The 16,129-nt window shown below is 46.8% G+C and overlaps 1 protein-coding gene across 2 annotated transcripts in view; it reads right to left on the bottom strand.

Moving 5' to 3' along the window:
- Positions 1 to 16,129, bottom strand: part of KCNN4 (potassium calcium-activated channel subfamily N member 4) — a 569,890-nt gene that overhangs the window by 68,028 nt on the left and 485,733 nt on the right. For both annotated transcript variants that reach the window (XM_069640748.1, XM_069640755.1), the window contains exon 6: positions 14,220 to 14,338. In XM_069640748.1, the coding sequence (XP_069496849.1) occupies positions 14,220 to 14,338 (119 nt within the window). The remainder of the gene's footprint in view (positions 1 to 14,219; positions 14,339 to 16,129) is intronic.

Here is a 16,129-nt window from a genome sequence, read left to right as displayed (position 1 = left end):
GGTCACGGGACAGATCTTAACGCTCAGCAAGAGGACCTCTACACTTGTCGGGCTAGGTCGTTTCCCTGCTCAGAATTTGTGGTACAGGTATCTGCGGCTCCTACAGCCTTCTTAGCTGGTTTCACTGGACAGTCTCGAAGAAAGTGCCCTGAGTTTCCGCAATAGAGGCATAATTGCAGCTGTCTTCTTCTTTCCCGCTCCTTTTGGGTTAAAGGTCCTTTCATGCCCCCTATTTGCATGGGTTCCACAGTGTCAGCTCCCCTAGTAGAGGTCTGTGGTTTAGAAAACACTTGGGTATCAAATTTGGAACGATAAGCCTTCCTGTTCTGTAATCTGTGGTCCAATTGGACAACTAAGTCAATATAGTCTGAGCATTCTTGTGGAGTATTCACAACTTGAGCTAACACATCCTTGAGCTCTCCACGCAAGCCTCGGTAGAAAAGCGTTATTCTCTTATCCTCGGGCCATTGAGTTTCCACTATAAGTCTGTTGAATGAGGCTATATAAGTCAAGAGGTCTTGATTACCCTGTCGTAATGAAAGAAGTTCATTGTCCAAGGCCTGCCCTTGTGCATGTCTTGCGAACAGTTTCTCCATGCTGGACTGGAAGGCCTGGAAATCATGTAAAACCGGATCATCCTGGGTGACTAAAGGGATCGACCAAACTGCTGCGCTGCCACTGAGATAAGAAAGCACGAAAGACACCTTGGTCTGATCTGTTGGGAATGCAGCTGGTCGACATAAGAAGTGTAGGCGGCACTGGTTGATGAACACTGCAAATTTCTTTGGGTCACCAGAAAAGCATTCGGGCGGAGCCAATGGCACATTACCGGGTAGATTGATTTGCACTGGATTTAAAGATGATGCAGAAGGATAACTTCCTCCTGAAGCGGGCAAAGGTGTCTGTCCTGCCTGCTTTTGTAGCAATTGCCTAGCGAGGTCCTCTGTTCGCTCCTTGGAAATTATCAGCTCTCTTCTTAGAGAGTTTGTTTCCTGACGAGCTGCATGTACTTCTGCTCTTAATTCCCCGAGCAACTGGGCTAATTGATCAGTGTCTGAGGTTTCCATTGCGCCTGGGTAGGAGTTTTGCGGTGGGCTTCGCGTTCTGTAACGCTCACCTGATTCCCACGGAGGTGCTGGTCTTGGCAGGAAGGTGTCTGTGACTCGAAAAGTGATGTGCAGGACTCGATTGGCTTCTGGGGTCGAACCTCTTCTTACTGTGTGTCGAACTCGAAGGGTGAGGTTTCTGCAGGTGAAAGAATATGGGGGTTAAGGGTCTGGGTTGTTGAATGTCCCTCTCTCTCCCTCTCTTCCTAGCTTCTCCGTAGAGCCCTCAGGTCAACGTGCTCACCTTAGATAGGTGAATGCTGGACTCTCCATCTGCGTCTGGTGCAGGGTGCCGTTGCCAGTTCCTTCACTGGTGAAACATAGGCCTCTTGAACTCAGAGGATCGTTACCGTCGTTAACTGCACGAGCGTTGAGTTTCCGGACACCTTTTTAGTCTTTATAGTCTTTAGGTGCGTGGCACGTTAATATTGAACAGGACTCTGTATAATGCTTTTCCCTTTTTGTCTTGCAGGACTCTGGAGATGGAAGATGGAGTGAAGCGCCTGGAAATGAGTAAGTAAATGCAAGCGCTCAAACTATCTTTTTCCCTCGCTGCTTAGTTCGTGCTGAAGAGACGCCGGAGTATTTGCAGGCGTTCTATTGTGACGAGCGCGATGGGCGTAAGTAAATACCTGTCTAATGTCTCTTCTTTTGTCTTCACAGGCGGCGATGCAGCGTGAAGAAATCCGGAATTCGCGGAGTGCCGGTAAGTAATAACAATGCTTTTGTCTTCACCGGCGGAGGTGCAGCGTGAAGAAATCCGGAATTCGCGGAGTGCCGGTAAGTAATAACAATGCTTTTGTCTTCACAGGCGGAGGTGCAGCGTGAAGAAATGGCCGCAGCCGATGGATCAGGTGAGTAAGCACTGCGTGTAAAGGTTGCCTTGCTAACCTGTTGTTTCTTGTCTTTGCAGGTGCTGTTGTTGACTGGATACAGGAATGGTAAGTATAATTCTTGCAGGTTCAGGATCGAAAGAAGAAAGGCTGGAACAGACTCGGTGAGCGTTCTGCTGCAGATGCAGAATAACGCGAAGCACGTTTCATCTATCGGGTGTGATTTAAATAGCCTTGGAGTGATGAGGCGTCTTCCTCCACGGCCCCGCCTAGGTAAGAAAAGAGTTCCAGTTCCAGAAGAGTTCCAGTGCTGTATCCAGGGAGTGGAGCTTGCCCCACCCAGGTAAGAAAGTAGTTCCTGTTCACAGAGGACTTCTAAGTGGCTGGTAAGTAAGCAGCATGGTCTGCTGCAGGTAAGTCCACCCAAGCATCTTCATACATAATATGAGCCCGGCGCTTCCAGTGCCGGGACCGATGTCTTTGATGAGCCTGGTGCCACCAGCGCCAGGACAAGGTCCAAAAGGTCCCAGTGGGGACCGGCTGGTGCCTAAGATAACGGTTAGGGGCCTGCTTCCAAGGATGTTGGGCTGTTCCTGACTCCTTGGAAGCAGTGATCATGACACACACTAGCAGTGGCCTTGCAGAGGGCCCTGTTATCACCCCCTTGCCAGCAAAATGCTTCCATTCACAACTAACTCTAAATGCATGCATGCTTTTGCGGGCCTGTAACAGTGGGCCTTACTGGCGCTGTCAAGCTGGTTTCCCTGCCTTGCCCATTAACACCTCTTATCAACCTCCAGCAGTGACATAGTAGGGTACAGGCTGCTTCTAAAAGGAGAGTGACTGCAGCTCCCATTGTACCCCTTTCTCGGCAGTTCTCTGTACTCAGGGATCCCCTTCCTGCCACCTGGACTGTCTGTAGCTTGCTTGAATGACCTGGGGACTCAGGGATCCCCTTCCTGCCACCTGGACTGTCTGTAGCTTGCTTGAATGACCTGGATGGCATGCTTCATGCGCCATCCCTGCCCTTATTCTTGCCTGTAACCCCTCTTATTCCCGTTCCCCTAACTGCATTTTCCAGTTTTGAGGACAATCTGTCCACAGACGAGTTATTTTGTAAGATTTCTTGTGTGGTTAATGGCCACGAAAAGGTTTGGGGCGAAAGAGTATAGCGGTTTGTCCAGGAGTTATATTTGGGGGTGAGGGGACAGGGCACTTACAGTTCCAGCTAACATTCACAAAGTCTAATTAACAATGTGTAGATTTGTATCCTCCTGATTTCTGTTCACAGCAGTCTGCGTGAAGACGCCATCATCTCACTGCCACTGAACTCATAACCTGGTCTCATTCAGCCTTAGGCATGCCATTACAAAATAAGATTTGTATATGTCCCAAGGAAGTTAGTAAACACTTGGCAATGATGTTTATAAAGGCATGTCAGAAGTTGAATAAGAGTCACACAACTCACACTTACATTATTCTGAGCATATATGCTGACACTTAGGGCCTCGTTACAAGTTTGGTGGAATTTAGGCAGTAAATCCGGCAAATTACCACCAAATGGATTAACCATTGCTGCCACTTGGTTCAGCAGAATTAGCGCCGGATTGCAAGTGGTGGTAGGTGGTGTTAGTACATATTTATTGGAGTATGAAGGACTCCATGGGGAGTTCGTAGAATGATGTGGTAATTCCGCCGATTTGGCCAGTTTTGGGCGATAAGGTGAAGGAATTACCTCCAGAATTCTGCTGGAGGTTTTTCCTACACCTTACCACAAAACCCATAGTTTGGTGGTGTGGTAATGCAGTGGTAAGTCTGTTACCACTGCATTACCGCCTTTGTTGGCCACACCGCCAAACTCATAATGAGGATACCCATTCCTTATACATTGCGTTAGCCAGCGCACTTCAAATAAACACTCCTATGTAAAATCATTATTACCCAGCAACTGAAATGAATACTCATTTGTCAACCTCAGAAGGATACAGGTTGAGTAGACCGTGCTAGGATTGAACCTGTGGCCTGAAGATCTGCAGATCACACATGCATCCCAGAAGTCAGCCCTTAACCCTCTGAGCTATCTTACTGGTTTATTTTCCTTAAATGTGCATACCACAGCATTTTGTAATGCATTGGCTCTGGAGGTTACATTTGTTATTAACATAACACTTATTATTAAAGTGCTTAGAAGTAGGATGAATAGTTCATGACCCACTAGTAAACGAGACAAAATAGCAGTATTATGTTTTGTTTTTAAGTACTGGAAGGTAGAGGAAAGGGTGGTGGGTAGATATTCTAACAAATGGTTCTTTATAACTGTACAGTTGTTTAAACAGCATAATGGGTCACAATTGGATAGCTCAGCGATTTAAAAGCTCAACTCTGACATGTGCCAGCCTGCACTTTCCAAGTTTATATTTCAACAGGGCTGAATCAGCCCTTCACCCTTATGAGCTTGATAAATTATGTATTATTACATTTCATAGTAAAAGCACATATTTTTACAATGCTTAGACGTGGGAGGAGTCAGGATTCAGACATGAAGCTCTATACATAAAAATAGGATATCATACCAAAAGTAGGATGTAATACCAGATAATCTACCTGGATATTGGTATATTGGGGCCACAGTAACCTCAACACATGGAGCTTTTATTGCACAAAAATATAGACCTCAGAAACATAAAACAATAGAGTTGTCTCTAACTTAGAAGCTGTGGATGTGGGACATCCAGTCAGCCTGTCCTATATAGACACACTCCCCTCCAGATGTACCTTTGCAAATATAGCACATTAGAGGAAGCCAAAAATCACGTGAGTATGAAAGGCTTCTGGCAGGGGGTATTGATGGAAGATTTCACCTGACTAGTGCATGCAAGATAGGCTCATGGTTCATTACCCTCGACACTGGTGGAAGATGACATATGTTGGGTGACCATGGCATGATCTTCGCAGGATTTTCAGTGTGTTCAGCATGGATATTTACCCAACAAATCTTATTGAGGTTAAGTTTAAACGAACAACAGTGAGATTTTAACTTAGCCCAGCTGAATCCAGAGGGCCTCATCACAATATCTATGCCCTCCATGCAAAGGGAGAGGATTTGCATCTCCTATTTATAGTGGGGCGGGCGTAGTGCAAAAAATAGCGTGGGAGCCTCACCAAATTATTTGCCCTGGACCCCACCAATCCCTGTGACAGGCCTGCAAAATAGGGCTACCGCTATGTGGTGTATAGGGGTGCACAGGTGCACACTGTTTACATGGTGAAGCCTAGTCTCTGGTGACCAGAAAATGTCCACTTAATACATTTTTGTTTTTAAAAAAGCTCACTGGGTCACACAGACAAACCTCTTTCTCTAAGTAAAAACACTCCACAAAATCCGATTTCGCACAACTTGTTCAGTCAGCAAGACTGGTTTTGGAAATGCCTGTGGTGCAGAATCATATAGGCAAAGGAGAAGAGATCCTTGCAGTAAACTATAAATACACAAAACCCTCTACTGATAATGGAGGCTCCTATTACCCACATCTGTGACACCGCTTATCAACTTCCAAATGATTAAGGACTATTTCAGCCCCTGCTAGGACCTACGCCAGTGACTGCAGATTGCACCCAGATCCCTTCCAATAACATCTGGTAAGGCGGGCCCAAAGGTCCCAGGTATGCCAGAGGTAATGGAGTCAAACGAAACCGGAGTAAAGGATGAGATACAGAAAGGGCAAGGCAAAACCCTGCTTTATTATTATCCAAATAAAGCAGGGACAGCATGATATGATATGATATGATAGTTTATTTATGTAGCGCCTATACACAATGTGTTTCAAAGCGCTTCAAGGGAAGGGAGTTTAACAAGGGAAAAAACAATCACATTCTTACAGGCCATGAACAGTAAGGACGTGAAATTAACTATCGTACTCGGCATGACGACATTTAAGATAGTGCAAGAGCTAAGACATAGATAAGGGAGGGAGGGGGAGAGTGGAAAGGAAAGGGAAACAGACAGGTGACTACCGTACTAGGCCTGACCACATTTTTGGTAGAGCCGGAAAAAAACAAGAGCTGAGGGAGAGGGGTGCAGAAAGGTAGGGGAGGAACAAAACAAGCGACTATCATACTAGGCCTGATGACATTTCAGATAGTGCTGGAGGGGAGGTGGGGAGTAAAAAACCAGTAAGGGGAGGGAGGAGGAGACGAGGTTGCTATCATACTAGGTCCAGGGACAATTCTTTTTTGTTTTTCTAACTTTATTTTTCTTGCACCCAGGTAACACAAATGCATACATATATTACACATCGCTTCATTACAGTTTTCAATTTCAGTTTGTTTCCGATCCCGAGTCCTCACGCTCAGCCCTATCCATCAGATATTGCTTAAATCTATCCCATATATTCTTTGGTCTGGATTGGGGCAACACCGAGTCTATGTAAAGTTCCTCTGTATCATTTGTGCATACCATGTCCTTGTCCCAATCCGCCTTAGTTGGAGGATATGCACTTTTCCATTTCATCAGAATCGCCCTTTTAGCTATTAGCATGCTCAAGTTCAATAGTTTACGCCAGGTCGGATTGATTTTCCCCACCGCCCCCAACAAGCATATCCTGGGTGACCAGTCCACTGGCTGATCCGCCATCCCATCCAGAGCAGCACAGACATCCTCCCAGTAGCCCCGTAGCTTCACACATGCCCATAACATATGATAAATATTAGCATCTTCTGCGTGACATCTAGGACAGGTCCCCAACATATTGGGATATAGTCTTTTGAGTTTTGCAGGGGTATTATGCGTTCTATGCACTATTCTATAGTGAATTAATCTATACCTGGAGTTGCACGATATCTGCTTGGTGAGTAAGCAAATCTGTGACCACTCCTGCTCATCTAATTGTTGTACCAGGTCCTGTTCCCATTTATTCTTGGCTTTGCCATTCTCTACTGGGCACGTCTGGGGAAGGAGCCTGTACAATGCTGCCGCCGAGATCTTTTGTGACCCCCCTGTGAACATATAGCCTTGGCCCATATTTATCACTGGCTCGGTGGGGAAGGTGGGGCATGCTCTCTGTATTGCCTTTCGCACTTGGGTGTATTGCTGTTTATATGTACTGGTGTTTCCCACAATTTCTTTAATATCCACCCACTGTATGAAGCTCTGCCCCGGAAACAGTTGTCCCCACTGAGTGATACCCTTAAAGGTCCAATGTATCGCAAACTCACCTTCTGTGTTGAAAGGAGTTTGGGGGTCTCCCCAGAGTGGCATACTCGGGTGGTATAGCCTGTCCGTATTGAACATGTCGGCTATCTTGGCCCATGCAGTGATTGTCACCTTTGTGGTTCTAAAGTGTTATAGTGTTTGGGGGTTGGTCTGCTCATTTTGTGGAGTGCCATTACCGTTTCACGTTCTTCATGCCCGGGTATTGGCATCTTAGGGTTGAGGAATTGTGTAGCCCATTGGGAAGTGTGGCATGCTTGTGCAGCTAGATAATATAGTTCCAAATCAGGTGCCATCACTCCCCCCCTAGAGTGTGCATCCGTTAACACCTTCCAGCTCACTCTAGGGTGTCCTCCCCACACAAACAAGGTGCATGCACCAGTCATTGTGGTGAACAAAGAGCGGCCTGGCCAGACAGGAATTTTGCTGAATAAATAAAAAAGCTTTGGTAATATGATCATTTTGATTAATGCTACCCTACCCAACAGGGATATGGGGAGGGCGCTCCACCGTTTAATTTTTGCGCATAGAGCACCGGCTAATACACTGTAGTTCAAGACACGGGAGAGCTGAGCTGTTCTGGCAATGTGTGCACCCAGATAAAGAATATGGTTCGGGCTCCAAACGAGACCATATAGGTCTTGAGGTTGCAATGTGTTTTCTGTGACTGGGAATATCTCCGATTTGCTGGAGTTAAGACGTAAACCTGTGTATTCTCCGAACCGTATAACCTCCGCTAGTACCTTGCCCAAGGATCGTTCTGGATTCTTTAGATATAACAAAATATTGTCTGTATATAGCGTTATGATGAGTAATTTACCATCTAGCTTTAGTCCTGCCGTGCTATACCGTGCCCTAAGGATATCTGCCAAGGGTTCAATTACTAATGCGAGCAATAATGGTGATAAGGGGCATCCTTGTCAAGTTCCCCCATTCAACTCCAGTTTATCTGTTAAGTTCCAGGGACAATTCTGATAGAGTAAGTGCATAGAAGAAAGTAAGGGGAGGAGAATGGAAAAGGGAGAAGGAGGGGAGAATAGAGAGTTAGCAGTCAAAAAGAGTGGAGAAGGAAGAGGGGAGAGTGAATACAATTGCAGAAGTCAGTAGTAACACATAATGTTGCAAGCCGAACAGGAATTGCCCTTTTCTCCATCTGCCCTTCGCTAAGGATGCCCGAGCGAGAGACACCCTTGATCTAATAGTTAAGAGCAGGAAGGGAGAGGCAGGGCTAAGAAGGTGGGTGGTGCTTGCTAAGTGGTGAAAAAGAGCAGCAAGCAGGAAGGCTCCAGGTGGGCGGGGCTTAGGCCAGGTGACCTAGATCCACTTGCACCTGCTCCCCATCTACAAAGGAAATGAGGCTGGAGGCCTCCTTAAGTAGGGAAAAAGAGCATCAGGCAGGAAGGCACCAGGTGGGCGGGGCTTAGGCCAGGTGACCTAGATCCACTTGCACCTGCTCCCCATCTACAAAGGAAAAGAGGCTGGAGGCCTCCTTAAGTAGGGAAAAAGAGCGGCAGGCAGGAAGGCACCAGGTGGGCGGTGCTTAGGCCAGGTGACCTAGATCCACTTGCACCTGCTCCCCATCTGCAAAGGAAAAGAGGCTGGAGGCCTCCTTAAGTAGGGAAAAAGAGTGGCAGGCAGGAAGGCACCAGGTGGGCGGTGCTTAGGCCAGGTGACCTAGATCCACTTGCACCCGCTCCCCATCTGCAAAGGAAAAGAGGCTGGAGGCCTCCTTAAGTAGGGAAAAAGAGCGGCAGGCAGGAAGGCACCAGGTGGGTGGGGCTTAGGCCAGGTGACCTAGTTCCACTTGCACCCGCTCCCCATCTACAAAGGAAAAGAGGCTGGAGGCCTCCTTAAGTAGGGAAAAAGAGCAGCAGGCAGGAAGGCACCAGATGGGCGGTGCTTAGGCCAGGTGACCTAGATCCACTTGCATCCGCTCCCCATCTGCAAAGGAAAAGAGGCTGGAGGCCTCCTTAAGTAGGGAAAAACAGCAGCAACCAGGAAGGCACCAGGTGGGCGGGGCTTAGGCCAGGTGACCTAGATCCACTTGCACTTGCTCCCCATCTGCAAAGGAAAAGAGGCTGGAGGCCTCCTTAAGTAGGGAAAAACAGCGGCAACCAGGAAGGCACCAGGTGGGCGGGGCTTAGGCCAGGTGACCTAGATCCACTTGCACCTGCTCCCCATCTGCAAAGGAAAAGAGGCTGGAGGCCTCCTTAAGTAGGGAAAAGGAGCGGCAGGCAGTAAGGCGCCAGGTGGGCGGGGCTTAGGCCAGGTGACCTAGTTCCACTTGCACCTGCTCCCCATCAAGCAGTACATTCTTGAGGCTCTCGTTGGGTGCATACAAAACACCACTTTATGTACCTTGCACCCATCATATATGGCATCATACATCATCACAATTTTACAAAACCTACGTGGAATGGGGCTTAGTTAAGGGACGTGGTTACATACTGATCACATAGGGGATACACATTTAATTGGGTAAATCATATCTGATGACTCCACCTAGAGGCCACCCCCATTTTGATAAAGGTAAAACGACATCATCTAATCATCAGAGGATTGGTTGGCTTTTGCCTCGATGGGTGGCATGACACTACAGAGTTTGCTAATTCACCCTCTTTTAGCCTCAACATCCATTCCATATAAGTGGATTAATAGTGAAAAGAAATAGGATGACAGCATGATTGTGGATTTGTAATGTGCAGCCACCAGCTGGCACCCCACTAAACAAGACTCCTAAGGAGTGTGATGCCCCTCAGGATGATGAAAGGGATTTGATTTTTGTGATTCCGTTTGCTCGAAGGGCATCAGTCTTTCGACTGAGATGGTGCAGCAGTAATGTAGGTAGAAAGGCTGAGTTATACATCCACTCACAAATCCAAACGAAAAATGTGTGTGTCCATCAATCTATATTATCATCTTTCAAGTCACTCATCCAGTGCGTCGGAACATTTCTATGGTGAATGCTCGACAATGCGAAAAATTGATAATAAATGAAAATAGAAAATAACTTCACATATTTGACAGACATGCAGCTTGTAATGTTCTTCCTTGTTATTTCCCACAAATATGTTTCTTATATTACTGTGGGATTTTATAAAGCTGTGACTAGTTGTTAACAACAGAACTGTAAATTGCAATAAACAACTGCAAACGCCAAAACTATTGGCTTCACCATTCCTTTTTTTGTTTCTTTTTCTAATGCGTTGATTCTGAAATCCTACCACTCAACCTAATGCCTTCTGCACCCATAAAATTCATTTAGGGGTTGCTAGGCGTCGCAACTGCGACCCCTGGCTGTCAGCTTGCGACTCCTGGCCAATGCTGTATGACCCCTGCCAATCCTCCAATCACAATGCAGACATGGGGGGTGTGACTAATTCGAACGCCAAGCTGCACGGGACGCTTTGGGCTCTATTTTGTTTATCAGCCTCAAGCCAGCAGCACGTCAGTTTAAGCGGCACCAGCCTCTTGCGTGGTGCTTCAAAACATTAAAAGGTGAGTAGTGGGATTAGGGTGGTGAGGTTGGGTTCCAACATACACTCCGGTGTAGTCTGATTGAGTGAGTAATATTGCTGGCTGTATGCAGGGCCAACGATGATGTGTGCCATGAGGCCAAGGGCTGGTGTGCGGCATGGCCTGCTGCACGCCACGCCAGTCCCTGGCCCCATGGCCTGCATCATGGTTAGGCAGCTGGCCTTCCCTGACAGCCAGCCCAGGGCTTTGTTTTCGGTGGGAGGCACTGGCACTGTCTGGCAGGAGGATGGCTCTCAGTACGCTGCCAGTCTTGGTGGAGTCGGTGGCAATGGTCTTTGGGAGAGCACTGCAGGTGTGAAATAGGGCCCTTTAGTCCCAGCACACTTCTTAGAAGATGTTGCTGTAAAGCTGAAGCTCTTCGAAATAGCGTTATGCTCCCCCCATTCCATATCTCCATGCCCATAGTTAAGCTGGATTGTACTTCCCTCCATGGGACTTCTCTACAGACTCTTATGCTGCAAAACACACCTGGCACACAAACACTGGGGACCTGGGAACGTGTCTTTATTAGTATTCAAAACGCATCCACCATGGGGAACAAATAACCGCGCCATGTGTCACCAATTTTGCAGTTATCTTTCCCAGCACATACTGCTCTACAAAAGCTCAGCTAAGACCTCAGAAGGCTGTATGATAGCTTTCCTCACATGTCGGCCATCTTCTCCCAGTTTCAACCTTTATATTCTGACAGAATGGACATTTTAATTTAAATGGCACAAACATAGAAAAATACAAGATTGTTTTTGACAGTGCAGACACCAGAGTCTGGAAAGGGAACTATATTCTTGTGCGCTGTCACAATTATGAAAATGATGGAAAGGTAATTCCCAAAAAACGGTGACACTTGACATATAGGATGCATGAGTGATGAAGACAACCGATTATAAAATCATCGACATGCCAACTCTGCGACCAGATGGAGAGGATCCGGGAAAGTTGGCCAAAGCACTGGTACCAAAGAGTCATGCGCTAAGCACCATCACCAATGCACTCTGAGATGGAACTCAACCTGGTCAGGGGACTAGGCACATTTGAAACTATGTTTAAGGCAAGGATGCTTTATAATATCTCCCTGATTCCCATGCTTCTTTATCTCCACGGTAACAGTAGAATGTTAAGGTACTGGGGTGAGATGAGGATAGCGTTTGGGTGTTGAGACCTGGTAGCTGAAGTTGGTGTCACTGTGGGTGGCGGGTTTGTGTGAATACATCTCTACCTTCTGTGACCTACTGGAGTTGCCTCATCATTTCCTTGCCCTGTGCCACTAGTTGTAAACTTTACACCAAAGGTTGTGTTAAATGTCTTAATTGCCCACCACATACATGCGATTTGGGAAACTAACACATGAATTTGTATGTTGTTAAACACAGTTAAAGATGTAATTTGTCTTTAATTATGCTTGCCGTAGGTGGTGGGGCAATAACTTCAGTGGGCGTGTTTTCATTTTCGGTTTATTTTAGGAGTTTGACACAATTTCTTCATTGTATTTGTTCAATTTGCACTCCTCTCTGTGCCTTTAGTATTCATTCAAGAAGCTGAATGGAAAACAGGTGATAGTTTTCTACCTTGTAATTTACCCAAGTATGAAGAACATGACGTGCAGTGTCAAAAGTGGGAAATGCACAAAACAACAAAACATTGCTTAAAACCTAGTTCAAAAGGCATAGCATGAGCACACGAGGAGGGGCCGAAGACAAAAAAGCAAATAGTGGCGCTATGCTCATGCAGAAACATGGAGTAACCAAAATGTAGAATTGTAAGGGGCTAGATAGTAAATGAGAGGACATTCTGGAAGCCACCTCTTTCATGCTTATCTGTGCTTCTAAAGTCCTGGAGTTCTAGGGCACACGCCCCACTATCATAGCATTCTGGTACTCACGGAACAGGTAGGCTTATCGGCTTCCCAGTAGCTGTAGACGTTTGGGGCTATACGTATTGTAGCACCACATACATTAGTTTACAACGGGTTTCATACAATGCAGCAAATTACATATCTGAGAAATCAATTTGCACACCAAAAATTCATGAGTATTAGCACCAGGGGCAGGATGAGCAACCAATCAGGTTGCTTGGACCGCGGGCTGAATCTACCGATCTAAGCCCACGTTCCGAGCAACCTGCTGGCTGCTTCCCCCACCCCGCCATCTTCCCTCTGCCCTCCACCCTCTCTTCTCTTTTTCTTTAAATCCCCCACCCCACTTTCCTGATTTCGCCAGCGGCGGCGAGTGCCGCTGCTGCCGCCTCCTCCCGTTATCCGCGCTGGCCGCCATGGAAATGGAAGAGGGGCTCCATATGAACCCCTGTCCTACCGCTGGGTGCTGGCCATCTTGCTAAAGTATTTTTCTTGAATGAACGGGACGCCACGAGGCGCCCCGTTCATTCAATCAATATAGAATGCTCTCAGCACCCTGGGTTGGCAGATTGGCAACCCGGGAGCTAATGGCATTCATACCCTCTCCGGCATACCTGCTCGGGTGTTATCAGCCAAGGGACCCTCGTTAAACACCCTTGCTACACTCTGGCCTTTAACTCAGGCCCATGGCCGATAACACCCGATCTAGTCTGCTGGATTGGGTATGAACACTTAATTGTGAGTTTCTTTATGGTAATCGAGAAATCTTAATAAAAAGGTTCTTGAATTCTAATGACTGCTGTTTCCCTTTGACCCTTTTTGGGGCACATCTGTAAAAGCACACATCTAGGCCTGAGGTATGAGATTACGCTCACTCTCAGATTGAACATTCTGATTTACTCCGTACTCTTAAACCTAACTCAGTGTCTAGCCTCAACATAAGCTGTACAGTGTGTCTACACCAATGAGGGCCACCCACACTCCCATTCGATGAGATAACCAGACGAGAATGGCAATATCCATTTCTGCCGTGGAATCATCCCTTATTTTGAACCAAATGTCTAAGAGCGGACATAAGTTAACAGGTTACTTCTGAGTGGTGTTTGTCTCAATTGACACAACTATTATATCCTTCACATACAGAGGAATAATCAATGATCGTCCGGCACTGAGTGCATTTGTCTTTGTGCCTAACATTGTTACAGCTCTTAACCTTGATTAGACCATGCACTACTTGTACGCTCCAAGCAGAAATCAGAATCTTTGCCTGCAGAAGATAACCACTACAGCACTTGCGTGTAAAGGAATAATTGCCCTCCTTCAGGCATAGAAGGAAAATGTGGGTAGTGGCCTTAGAAGGGATGATCACTGGCGCTCTGACATTAGTGCTATAATCTTCCATATTTAGGCATAGGATTGTACTAAGGGATTATGACTTCAAGAAGACAACCAACCCAACTCTTCCTTGCAGAGGGATGATAATAAATCTATCCTCTGGAGGCACCAGTAGAAAAAAGGAAAATGCCAGGGAAGCGCGGAAACATCCAGAGATAGTGCCCACCCGCCCGCCCCTATCTCTGAGTCCTTTAACGGTGGATGGTCCTAACTATGGAATTGCAAAGGGACCGCAATGTGAGTGGCAGACCGAGGCCAAAGTGAACAATATGCTTGTGGATACTCACATGTGAATAGCCCTGAGTAGGTTCCGCTGATGCTGCCTTGTGCGTCCCAGGTCCTTCCTCTTGGCGTGTTTGTGCACCAGCCAGGCCTCGCGCAACACATTAGCGGCAGCACATTTAATCTGTGGATGACATGTGTGGCAGGAATGGTTGGTTAATAATATTCATAGCTTCAGAAAAACTCCCCATCACGCTCTCTCCCTTTGCCACCCCCAAATCCCACGGATATGAAATGTAGCAATTATGGTCCACTTCTGACTACCATAGATGGCACCTAATCTGCCCTGTTCTGAAGGCCGATAGCAAGTCACCTAAGGAAGACAACCACTCTAGTCTGTTCTCGTGAGTTGGCTCTCTGTTACAGTATTCATTATCGGAGGTCTGCAGCAGTCCCCTCCCCCATACTAGAGAAAATAAGAGCTAGAGAATTTGACTGACTGAAGTCATCAGACCACATGAGGCAACCAACCACCCAATCATTCGCCTATAGGGGAACCTATATCACTTTGCACAGACAAGCACTTGAGCCTTCTCTTGTTGGTGAGTCCACATCGCTAAGTGGAGACAACATCCCCAACGTTCTTGCGTCATCATGGGAGACAACATCATCTGGGGAGACAACAGTCTAGTGCTCACCACTTTTGCACACCTGCCGCAGGCATGACTGACACATAGTCAGGTCTTTTGGGCTCCCTCGATGCACCTCGCTTTCAAGGCTCTGTAAAGGTGGCCCATCTAAGGAGCGGGCATCTGGTGGTTTAGTAAAAGCAACTTCTCAAAAGAAGACGTGATGGCCTAGTTCACTGCTCTCCCCTCGAAGTCCATGCTGACATATAGAAGCACATGGAAGAACTAGCTTGAGTGATCTCCTGAATAAATATGTAGCAGTGTCATTATAGAGTGCCAACAAGTTCATCTGTAATGTATTTTCATTTTCACACTATTATCGATAGATAAAAAAGCATACATGTTGTAAGGATTGCATATGCCAACTGCTTAATCCCAACACATTTAGCCCTTTCTGTACTCTACTTTTAACCTCAGCAAGGTTTCGGAACCTTGTTCCCACTGGAAAGTCCTCTGATCTGTGTAATGAAGCATGCCTCTTTCTACCTTCATGATCACAAGGCTGCTCAATGGTAAATAAAGCAAGTGCTTGTGTGTGTCACGTTGAGCATGGGGACTTAAAAGGAAAGGGTAATATTGTATACCAAAGCCTCTAATCCTTTCCGGACACCAAGGAAGGGCTGGGCTTGTTGGGAGAAATGGGGCATTTTCCCCCTGGCTGGCAGCATTATTGCTCCCCAGGTTGGCAGGGTTTGTGCCTGTGGTGGTTCTTGCATTTGTAAAAATAGGACTCAAGATCGACATGCCTGAAATAAATTGAATGCTGCAGAGCCTTCTGGGTTTCTGTGATGGATGTTATTAGGTTGCAACAATATTGCAATTGTGCCCAGGGCGGAACCAACTTTCTCAGATATGAGCAAACCGAGGAGCAGAGCACACATTTACACCCTCCAGTGCCTGCGGTCGGTCTAATCCCACAGCGTGGAGATAGTGTTCTGTTTTCACTTATTTTCTTATACCAATGGATCTAGACAGGAAATGGGGAGTGTGTAAGTAGTGGAACATGAGCTGGGAGAGCAGAGAGGGGAGGAGAAAAGCGGTGGCGGGAGGGGGGATGTGGTGAGAAGGAGATCGGAGGAGATAGGTGAAAAAAGGGGAGGAGGGAGGAAGATGCATGACCATAAAGGGTAAATATAACAGGGTACCCTATGAGAAGCAGAGTTAAGAAGTGAGGAGGACGAAAGTTTGGGAGAGGCAGGGACGTCATTTGGCGGTTGCCAGAGGTAGCCGATGCTACCCCTGCATACCCCTCTAGTACCCCTAGACCTGTCCTTGCGACCCCTGGG

Source organism: Ambystoma mexicanum, chromosome 1q (assembly GCF_040938575.1).
Source record: "Ambystoma mexicanum isolate Mex_15411 chromosome 1q, UKY_AmexF1_1, whole genome shotgun sequence".
In the NCBI taxonomy this organism is placed as follows: Eukaryota; Metazoa; Chordata; class Amphibia; order Caudata; family Ambystomatidae; genus Ambystoma; species Ambystoma mexicanum.
The sequence above is the reverse complement of the archived record's forward strand: the minus strand, read 5'-3'. Positions and strand labels throughout refer to the sequence as shown.